This window comes from Hyalella azteca, unplaced genomic scaffold (assembly GCF_000764305.2).
Source record: "Hyalella azteca isolate HAZT.00-mixed unplaced genomic scaffold, Hazt_2.0.2 contig14947, whole genome shotgun sequence".
Classification (NCBI taxonomy): domain Eukaryota; kingdom Metazoa; phylum Arthropoda; class Malacostraca; order Amphipoda; family Hyalellidae; genus Hyalella; species Hyalella azteca.
In genome coordinates this window covers 27,677-39,784 of record NW_025944813.1, presented here as the reverse complement: position 1 = coordinate 39,784, position 12,108 = coordinate 27,677, and the positions used below count along the sequence as shown (strand labels likewise).

At 37.6% G+C, this 12,108-nt stretch overlaps 1 protein-coding gene across 1 annotated transcript in view; it reads right to left on the bottom strand.

Annotated features, from left to right (window-relative positions):
* Positions 1-473: 473 nt before the first annotated feature.
* The window catches only part of LOC108670933 (serine/threonine-protein kinase WNK2), a 16,023-nt gene continuing 4,388 nt past the window's right edge, over positions 474-12,108 (bottom strand). Inside the window, exons 5-10 of the mRNA XM_047884238.1 lie at positions 11,331-11,455; positions 10,953-10,988; positions 2,793-2,867; positions 2,172-2,235; positions 853-977; positions 474-533 (exon numbers count right to left, since the gene is read on the bottom strand). Coding sequence (XP_047740194.1) covers positions 474-533; positions 853-977; positions 2,172-2,235; positions 2,793-2,867; positions 10,953-10,988; positions 11,331-11,455 — 485 coding nt within the window. The remainder of the gene's footprint in view (positions 534-852; positions 978-2,171; positions 2,236-2,792; positions 2,868-10,952; positions 10,989-11,330; positions 11,456-12,108) is intronic.

Below are 12,108 nucleotides of genomic sequence, written 5' to 3'. Positions count from 1 at the left end.
CAACGAGTCAGTTTACTCAATGTCTTTCATTTATACATTGAGTACTGAAGAATTTTCACCAAAATGTTTGGCCTCAAATATCTAGTTAAGCTTTCTTTTTCCTGGAGTTTACTCAAATGTATGTTTTTGAAGAATATGATTCTTCAGCTGGCTCATAGCCACACAAGAATATTCACACTCTGAGCAGATAAGAGGATTTTTATATGAATGCTTATGAAGAACATGACTCTTCAGATCGCTCTTAGTCACACAAGTATATTGACACTCTGAGCAGATAAGAGGTTTTTAGCGCATTTTCTCATTTATGGAAAAAATGCACTATTGTGCTCGCCATGTCCGTCTGTCTGTCCGTCCGTCCGTGACCTCAAGTTTTCGTCGACGAGAAAATGCGCTCTCTGTCACTCACTGCAGTGAGTACTGAGTTATATTTTTTAGATGAATGCTTATAAAGAACATGACTCTTCAGACGGCTCTCATGCCTCAACTTGAGCTTCCTCCTTGCATGGCACACAAGATGAGGAAGGTGGAGTTTGCTGGCCAAATGAAACAATCATGAACAGAGACTTCATTGAATGATTGGTATGAGGAGCAAATTATAAATATATGAGAATATTATCCATGAATAAAAGTAGGCCCTTTCCAAAGATAATATACATTATGTAACTATATTATGTTGTATGAGACGAGACTCATCTACAGCCCTGCAACATAATTTTTAATCAATTTATTCCATTCAACAAGGAATCTGAGTTACGAATTTCACAAAAATAGCACAATTTTGCAAGCACTGGATTTCCATTAAAGTTCAAAATTGGAATAATCATCAATGAAAAGACAGAGTAATAACTTTACCTGATTTTCATCAATATCAATAGGCTCATCCTTCGCAGATATGTCCTCTTCCTTATATATAGGGTCAAGCTTGATCTTAACTGCAACGACTTTAGGGCTCAGAGATGAGCCACTGGCCTCTGTTGCTGGATAGAATTGATATGAAATTACATGGTGGCAAAACTAGTACCAAAACATATAAACACATTGACGAAATCCAAACAGTAATTCCTTGTATGCACATAATTGTGAGCAACGCAGTCGTGTTAATATAAATGTGAAGTAATAAATATGTATTAACTCACAGAATATCATTTTCATGTTTATAATCATAACTCAGGTAATTGGTACCTACATCTACAACGCTTCCACCGCCTAACTTCTCCTTAATACGTATAGCCATATTTATGACCTTAAGATTCTCGACACAGTTGTGTCACTCACAGTCAGCTAATCCATTATTGATCACTCATAGCAGTCCACAATTGTCGTTGTTATCTTGATAGCCTACTCCCAAGATTTCTCTACTAGGATTTAGTTCAGAAACCATAAAGCAACAAAACAAAGATGCCGTCCGGTTTTCTTCGACTCAATCATAGAGAAAAGTTTTGAGGGAGACTACTTTGTTCTCCGCCTACCACCTCATCTACACGGCCCTAGTACCGACTTGTGTTTCATTGCATCTCTTTTGATTTGAAATATATTGGGTAATTTTAAGATATTGTCCTCTGAATGTATTCTCTAATCTCACGATTTCAGATATCGTAATCGTATTTCAAGCCTAACCGCAGCCGTTGGCACTATAATCATAAACAAAGCCCAGCCCAGCGTTGGCACTATAATCGTAAACAAAGCCCAACCCAGCGCTGGCAAATGCAAACATAACATGGAAACGTCAATAATGGGTATATCTGGCCTAACTCTCATTGAAGCTGATATTGTAAACGTATATAGCTATCATTAAAGTTGTGCCTCTTCTTGTTGCCTGCCAAAACCACCTTGTGTAAGTAACTAATGAAATACTGCGCAATTGACCATACTGACATAAACCATTCCTATCATACTGACTTAAACCATTCTTATCATGCCAGTTGTAATCTTGTCATCGAGTAGCCAATTAAAAAAGCTCAGCTATCACGTTATTAATTAAGCCTAAACAATGGGAGTCCAGCCCGTACCTAGTGTGAGTTGCATGTATTTCTTTCTCAACATATCAACTAATATTAAATCTTATTTCCAGCTTACATCGCCATTGTCACCAAAGACCGCAAGTATAACTACAAAATGAAAACCGTCGTTTCTACTTGCCCACCAAACCACATCCGTGTCACGGTAAATACCTGATGGGGGAGGTGGAGCTAGCTGGTCACCACACCCGGGGCTGGGAGGCTCACCTGAACCAGCCTTAGACAACATGCAGATGGTCACATCAGTCACATATACTTAGATAATATCCTAATGAAGGCAAATTAGTGGTGATGGGTTTTGAAGGAATATTTCACTGTTCCTCTCAAAGACGAAGTACGCATTAGGTGTAAAATATTACCTCAAACACTTGCATTTGCAAGAGAACATTTTAATAGAACTTCGATTCAGTCATTCATCGTCAACGGTTTCACCTAAAGAATCTCGATTTGAATGGAATATGAATAAATCGTACACAGCATGCATGGAAATCATAACACCTAGCAAGGTTCAGGGAGCAGATGCATGTCATTTCGAATGTCACTGCCAGAGACATAATACAAAATATAATAGAATGCAGTGTAGTGATCAAAAACCATGAACTCAGTTATTTATATATAATAGCAGTGAAGTGATCACAGAAATCGTGTTGGATCCCAATGCACGTTATAAAACTTGACGTGCTTCACACATTCACTTATAATGAGATGAGAGATGCCTCTCTCTCATTTGCACTGAAAATCTAAATAAAGAACACAGCACCAAGCCCCACCAACCTGTTCCTCAGGCACAGCAGCAGCGTCCTGTGAGGAACGTCGGTGGGCGTCCCGAGCCTCAACTTGAGCTTCCTCCTTGCATGGCACNATACACAGACTTCATTTGCAGATTGGTAAGAGGACCAAATTATATTTATATGAGCATATTATCAATGCATTTAAGTAGGCTCTTTGCAAAGAAAATATAACTATATTATATTGTATGAGACTCACCTACAGCCCTGGAACATAATTTTTAATCAATTTACTCCATTCAATAAGGGAGCTGAGTTATGAATTTCACAAAAATTGGAGCACAATTTTCCAAGTACTGAAATTCCATTGAAGTTTAATTTAATCCAATGGGGGAAAATGTTAATGTCAAATTTGGAATGATCAACAATGAAAAGATTTAGAGTAATAACTTACCTGATTTTCATCAATATCAATGGGTTCATCCTTCACAGATATGTCCTCCTCATATAGAGGCTCAATTTTGATGTTAGTTGCAACGATTTTAGGGCGTAGAGATGAGCCACTGGCCGCTGTTGCTGGATAGAATTGATCTGAAATTACATGATGGTGAACTGGTAATAAAACATATTAACACATTGATGAAATCCGAACAGTAATTCGTTGTGTGCACATAATTGTAAGCAACACAGTCTTGTTAATATAAATGTAAAGTCATGATATGTTTTAACCAACAGAATATCATTTTCATCTTCATAATCATACCTCAGGTAATTGGTGCATTTTAATGGAATTGATTCTTTTTTGCTGTTGATGTTATAGGGATTTTAACATATTAGGGACTTCCGTGTAAATAGTTTTGTTCTGATTTGAGCAATATAAAAATACACAACAATACTTCAGGTCTTCGTTTAAACATAAAAAATCATTTTTAGTGACGTCGCTGTATTTCTATTTGTTTGCGATATGTGACTTCGCTCTATGCTGCTCGTCAAATCAACCCACACATTCTAGCTATTCCCAGAAATACTATAACATAGTCCACCTCAAACAATGTTACCGGGTTACTCATTGGGTTTTTATCGCAAAATAAATCCGCTCATTCACAATATATTCGTAATTGCTTTGAATTAATATTTCAATTATTTTAGAGTAATAGTTATCTTGTACCGTTTTTAGGGTAAAGGAAAGTGACTTCTAGGATCCGTAGTAAGCATTCCGGTCTTGTCATGTTCGGCGTCGCCGGCTGAAGTAAGTTGTAGGACCGATTGTTCATAATAAGATTTGGCTAGTCGGATCTCGTGAATAATTTATTAATGTTTATTTGTCAGTTATCCATATTCAATTCACCATTTTGCTCAGTTCAAGTTTTGTTTCTGTTGTGCCAATGTCTGTTGTTGTGTTTATAGTTTAGTTATTCTACTTTAGTATTTATACTATAACTTTATTTTTTTACAGTATTTTCTGCCCATGCTCCTCTATTCTCTGGTTTTATTAAATTTGTAAATCTGATCACCAATATACATCTATCTTTCCGTGTTATTTATTCATGGCCTCTGCGCTTACAGTTTACTAAAGTTGGTTGCCTGAGAGACAGAAGTAGGTCACCTAGGGTTGACCTCATCCGCAAATGCGCCGGCAACAGCAACACCCCGTTTTCTTTGGGACAGGCAAGCCCCGCTTGGCGCGTTATGCACACTAAGGCCCCAGTTTGCTCAGCAGTGATGTGTTGTGAGCATCTGTGTTACTCTTCTCCGCGCCAGCCTTGATTTATCTCCTAGTGATAAGTAACCTTAAGTTATTAGCGTATTTATTTATTTATATCAACTATGTGCCAACCCTAGAACGATGATCAAGAAGTAGCCTTGTCATGAAACATGAATTACCAAATCTACCAATAGCCATAGCTCACGCTGGTGTTGACAATCTGGAGCTCTTCAAATCGCATCGTAAACTTGCTGCTACTCAGTGATGTGATTATTATAAAATAGCATTTCAAAATTATAAAATAGCTTTTCAAAATTTTACAGCATTTTACGAATATCGAGCTATATTTCGTGACGTTCCCCCTTTAATGTAAAACCTAGGAAATCAACGAAACGTCTCGGCACCGCCACGAGTCAAATATGGAGGAGGCATCCTCTAACTGCCCCAAGTAGCGCCACCTACAACGCTTCCACGCCTACCTTCCCTTCAATACATATAGCCATATTTAAGACCTTAAGATTCTCGACTCAATTGTGTCACTCACAGTGAGCTAATCCATTATTGATCACTCATAGCAGTCCACAATTGTTATTGTTACCTTGATAGCCAACTCCCAAGGTTTCTCTACTAGGATTTAGTTCAGAAACCATAAAGCGACATAGCCAAGATGCCGTCACGTTTTCTTCGACTCAATCATAGAGAAAAGTTTTGAGGGAGACTAGTTCGTTCTCCGCTTACCACCTCAGCTACACGGCCCTCCTACCGACTTGTGTTTCATTGCATCTCTTTTGATTTGAAATATATTGGGTAAATTTAAGATATTTTCCTCTGAATGTAATCTGTAACCTCACGATTTTAGGTATCGTAATCGTATTTTAAGCCCAACTGCAGCCGTTGGCACTATAATCATAAACAAATCCCAACCCAGCGTTGGCAAATGCAACCATAACCATGGAAACGTCAACAATGGGTATATCTGGCCTAACTCGTTGAAACTGATATTGTAAACGTAGCTATCATTAAAGTTGTGTCTCTTCTTGTTGCCTGCCAAAAGCACCTTGTATAAGTGACTAATGAAATACTGCGCAATTGACCCCTACCTAGTGTGAGTTTCATGTATTTCTTTCTCGACAATATAAACTAATATTAAATCTTATTTCCAGCTTACGTCACCATTGTCACCCAAGACCGCGAGTAAAACTACAAAATGAAAACCGTCGTTTCTTCTTGCCCACCAAACCACATCTGTGTCACGGTAAATACCTGATGGGAAGGTGGAGCTAGCTGGCGACCACACCCAGGGCTGGGAGGCTCACCTGAACTATCCTGGCAAAACAGGTGGTCACATCAGTCGCGTATACTTGATTAATATCCTAATGATAGCAAATTAGTTGTGGTGGGTTTTGAACTAATAATTCAAAATTACTCTCAAAGATAAAGTATTGAGGGTAAAATATTAGGTTACTTCAAACACTTGCATTTGCAATGGAACAGTCGAATATAATTTCGATTCAGTCATTCATCATCAAATGGTTTGACCTAAAGAACCTCGATTTAAATGGAATATGAATAAATCATACATAGCATGCATGGGAATCATTTCACCTAACAAGGCTCAGGAAGCAGATGCATGTCAATACGAACTTCACTGCTAGAGACATAATCATACAAAGTATATTAGAATGCTGAGTAGTGATCAAAAACAATGAACTCAGTTATTTATATAATAGCAGTGAAGTGATCACAGAAATCGTGTTGGATCCCAATGCACATTATAAAACTTGACGTGCTTCACACATTCACATACAATAACAGCATTTGCACTGAAAATCCAAACAAAGAACACAGCACCAAGCCCCACCAACCTGTTCCTCAGGCATGGCAGCAGCGTCCTGTGAGGAACATTGATGGGCGTCCCAAGCCTCAACTTGAGCTTCCTCCTTGCATGTCACACAAGATGAGGAAGGTGGAGTTTGCTGGCCAAATGAAACAATCATGAACAGAGACTTCATTGGAAGATTGGTATAAGGAATAAATTATAAATATATGAGAATATTATCCATACATTCAATTAGGCTCTTTGCAAATAAAATATAACTACCAGATATATTATGTTGTACGAGACTCATCTACAGCCCTGGAACATAATTTTTAATCAATGCATTTCCTTTTGTTAGGGAATTTCAGTAATAAATTCCACATAATAGGAGCATAATTCCTAAAGCACTAGATTTCTATTGAAGTTGAAATTAATCCCATGAAGGAAAATATGAATGTCAAAATTGGAATGATCATCAATGAAAAGATAAAGAGTAATAACTTTACCTGATTTTCATCAATATCAATAGGCTCATCCTTCACAGATAGGTCCTCCTCCTCATATGCAGGCTCAAGCTTGATGTTAACTGCAACGACTTTAGAGCTCAGAGATGAGCCACTGGCCTCTGTTGCTGGATAGAATTGATATGAAATTACATGGTGGCACAACTAGCACCAAAACATATTAACACATTGACGAAATCCAAAAGTAATTCGTTGTATGCACATAATTCGGAGCAACGCAGTCTTGTTAATATAAATGGAAAGTCTATATATGTGATAACCTACAGAATATTATTTTTATCTTCATAAAAAAATCCTACTTTGTATATTGGCTCATAACAAAATGTTGATCTTACCAGCAGACTTAATTTTGCCAACACCAGAAGGCCTTAGCAGGAGGTTCAGCCCAGACCACCAGCCCTTCTCAACTGCATCATCAGAGAGTTTGTGCAGCACAACATGACATTCCTTCATGTCATCCATTATGATATCCATCAGATTCTACTGTGTCCAAATTGAAGAAGTTCAAAAATAACTAACAATTTGTTCAATAGCCAAGCAAAAGATTTTACTGCAAATAAATATAAATACAGTTACAAAACTGAAAAAATTTTTGGTAAATAAGAAGACATGAATATTGCTAGTGGGACCTCTGAGTTTTGTTGTGTATTTTTATATTTGTATAATAGGAAAAATATCAGATTTATATGGGAGTCCCTAATTTTTTAAAATCCCTATCACATCAACAGCAAAAAGTATCAATTGAATTCAAATGCAGCTTGGAAAAATTCTAAATAAAGGACTACAACAAGCATTGCCCAAAACATTGCCAATACTGCTTCTGAATGGCATTGCTGCTGTGTATCTCTCTAATATCTAATATCTCTAATTATAAACGATCTGCCAGAAGCTGTGTCTAGCGTTTGCTCGATGTATGCTGATGACACAAAAATTTATAATACAGTGAAGAATACGTCGCAAAAATCTCTCCGACAGCACCTGAACAGCAGACTGTACGTGTTCACCTCTTATTTTTGTCCTCTAATTTTGTTTAAATGCGTTGATCAAGCCCCTGGATATTACATATAATTATGCAGAAAATTATTAAATTTTTAAAATATGAAAATTAGCACTTCGGCAATGAATTAGTGCGAATTTATCTTCTCAATGGTGGCTATTGAGCATTGTACTTGTAATTGATTCTTGTCCTTTTTTACCTGCGAAAAAACTTAACACATTCTATTTACATCCCTCCCTTAGTTGTGACTGAATACTAAAGTATATGAATATTCAACCAATGCATATCATTCGGATCCATACTTCAACTTGGAGTGGATTGCTCCGTTTGGGCGATCCACGGATTTCATAGACCAAATTTATTTTATTTTGCCGATTGGATCAGTATTTATCTTAATTGAGTTGTTTTTGTATGAAACTAAGATTCTAAGTAAAACATCAGGTTCTCTCATCTCTCAGCAGCTAACAATCCCATCCTCAAGATTAACGAATAGCTTGTTGAATAAGTTATTTAGCTTTAATTGACAGTGACATAAAGCACGTCCGCGCAAGAGGATGAATTTTGAAAATTAGCCTCCTAAAACCGTTCCTGGTTTGAATTAGTTGTGGTGTAAGGCTAATTTATACACGTCGTCAACTTTGCAAAAACTGTGTCTAAAATATGTAACATTACATATTTTAGGATATTACATATCCGGATGATTAGGAGGGAGAGGGATGTCCATTAGAGAGATGTCCATGCAATGCTTATGTCCCAATAATCGGAGCGCTGCTAAGCTGTGGCCGCGGGAGCTCTCTCATTCTTATCTTAAATTTTCGTGGCGAATATTTAACTAGCGATCGACACGAGAGCCGCAAAGGCTTGGCTTATTCTTGCTTGTTTTAATTGCCTTGAGTAATAAAAATATGAGCAGGGTAGTCGAGCGTAGCAGTGATGTACGTGTGAAAAGTAGTTGGTAAATGTAAGGGAAGGATTGCAGATTGGCGTGCTGAGGCGAATGTAAAATAGCAAAGATGCGATACTAATGCATGACCACCATCTGATGTGCGGGCAGATGACACTTCGCAGGTCTCGTCTACATGACAATAATACAGAAATGGCAGTATTAAACAAACGTATCAAAAATATAACGAATATGGTGGTATCCAAGATACCTGTCTCAAAGATACTGGCAACATGGAGTTCTCAAAGGCGTTTAGACGGCACGGGACGAATTCCTTCAGAACCACCTTGAACTCTGATCATAGTTCAATGAAGTGCGCTGATAACAACTCCAACATCCAGTGGTCGGTAATATGTTAGCTGGAGACTTATCCTTAATCTGGTCAATGAAACGACAGATAATATTCAACGAGTCAGTTTACTCAATGTCTTTCATTTATACATTGAGTACTGAAGAATTTTCACCCAAATGTTTGGCCTCAAATATCTAGTTAGGCTTTCTTTTTCCTGGAGTTTACTCAAATGTATGTTTTTGAAGAATATGACTCTTCAGTTGGCTCTTAGTCACACAAGAATATTGACACTCTGAGCAGCCAAGAGGTTTTTTAGCTGAATGCTTACGAAGAATATGCTTCTGCAGATCGCTCTTAGTCACACAAGAATATTCACACTCTGAGCAGCCAAGAGGTTTTTTAGATGAATGCTTATGAAGAACATGCCTCTTCAGNCACGATTTAATAATGTTTTAATACCATTTAATTTGAAACGAAATGAGCAAAAACTAAAAAAGCTGGTGCCTAAACCGGTAAACGTTGACTTTCTGAACACAGAGGTATGGAAACGGCCATTAGATTTTGTAACATTACAATCGAGAAAAGATAAAGTATTGTTGGTTTCAAGCTCCATGGTGAATTTTATTGACTGATGTTGGAGGTTTAGATAATCAAAGAAAAGGGCCACATGAGAGGGATGCTTGAAAAGCAAAAAAGTATCATCGACATATCGGTTATAAAAAACAGGTTTAAAATCAAGAGGACAATTGGCCAGCCATTTAGTCTCGTGAAAACACATAAAAATATTAGCAAAGGTTTACTGAGAAGAATTTACAATGAGTGGCTACAATACGGCTCAAAGTTTCTAAAATTCTGTGTCTAGATTTGCCCCAGATGGTACAGCTCCATGGTTGGCTTCTACACCTTACTTTTAACCAACATCACAGGGCATGCAGAATAATTCACTGTTGAAGTGAAATTGGACAATAATTTTAAACAAACAAGAAGTAAGCAGAAGGTTACCATAACATAGGTTGCGAGGTAGTATGAAAATATCAGTTTATTATATGGTTAAATTAGCATAAGAATATTTCCATATGTAGGAACTCAAATCCCTGATAATGCGTGATTGAAAAATTCAACCAAGCTTATGAGGCTTTTATGTAAACCATCATGAGGCACATTATTTGAATTTTTTGGAGAGCATTAACATTCTCAATCGTCCTAACAAACAACCACCCACCATAAGTCCAGGCATGGAAGACGAGATCAAGGCGGAACGATGGGCTACGTTTGCTTCACAAGCCTCGATTTGAGTTTCCAACTCGTCCGGCCCACCGGATGGTGGAGGTGGAGCTAGCTGGCCACCACACTCAGGGCTGGGAGGTTCACCTGAACTTGCCTGACACAACAGTTGGTCACATCAGTCACTTAGATAATGTTCTAATGAAGGCAAATTAGTTGTGGTGGATATTGAAGAAATAATTCGAAGTTGCTCTAAAAGGCGAAGTATGCATTAAGTGTATAATATTCCCTCAAACACTTGCATTAGCAATAGAACATTTGAATAGAACTTCGATTCAGTCCTTCATCGTCAACGGTTTCACCTAAAGGACCTCGATTTAAATAAAATATGAATGAATCGTACACAGCATGCACGGGAATCATTACACCTAACAGGGCTCAGGAAGCAGATGCATGTCAATACTAAGTTCACTGCCAGAGACATAATCATCCAAATTTTATTAGAATGCACAATAGAGATCAAAAACCATAAACTCAGTTATTAATAAGTGCTCCACACATTCACATGCAATAAAAGCATTTGAACTGAAAATCTAAACAAAGAACACAGCACCAAGCCACACCAACCTGTTCCTCAGGCATAGCAGCAGCGTCCTGTGAGGAACATTGGTGGGCGTCCCGAGACTCAACTTGAGCTTCCTCCTTGCATGGCACACAAGATGAGGAAGGTGGAGTTTGCTGGCCAAATAAAACAATCATGAACAGAGTCTTCATTGACAGATTGGTATCAGGACCAAATTATATTTATCTGAGTATATTATCAATGCATTTAAGTAGGCTCCTTTCAAAGATAATATAACTATATTATGTTGTATGAGACTCATCTACAGCCCTGCAACATAATTTTTTAATCAATTTACTCCATTCAATAAGGAAGCTGAGTTATGAATTTCACAAAAATAGGAGCACAATTTTTCAAGCACTGAATTTCTATTGAAGTTGATTTAATCCCATGGGGGAAAATATTAATGTCAAATTTGGAATGATCTACAATGAAAAGAAATAGAGTAATAACTTTACCTGATTTTCATCTATATCAATAGGCTCATCCTTCACAGATATGTCATCATCCTCATATAGAGGCTCAAGCTTGATGTTAACTGCTATGACTTTAGGGCGCAGAGATGAGCCACTGGCATCTGTTGCTGGATAGAATTGGTATGAAATTTCATGGTGACAATTAGTACCAAAACTTATATAAACTTATTGACGAAATCCAAACAGTAATTCATTGTATGCACATGATTGTGAGCAACGAAGCCTTGTCTCACTGTATTTCTATTTGTTTGCGGCATGTGACGTCGCTCTAGGCCGCTTGTCAAATCAACCCACACCTTTTACCTTTTCCCAGAAGTACTTTAACATCGGCGCCATCAAACAACACCCCGTTTTCTTTGGGACAGGCAAGCCCCACTTGGCGCGTTATGCACACTCAAGCCCCAGTTTGCTCAGCAGTGACGTGTTGTGAGCATCTGTGTTATTCTTCCCCGCACCAACCTTGTTTCATCTCTTAGGGATAAGTAACCTTAACTTATTAGCTAACTCATTTATTTATATCAACTATGTGGCAATCTAGAACGATGATCATGAGAGTAGCTTTCAAGGAATTTAAAAGCAAAGAAAACGCCAAGAAAATTCACCATATCGATATTGAAAACGTTTCGGAGTCCAGCTCCATCATCAGTTCGACTGAACTAAAAATGAATAAAATCACTTTAAAAGTCAAAATTCAAAGACAGACATAAAACCTAAACAAGACCTAACATTATATCGAAATAAACAGGACTAGTTATGAACA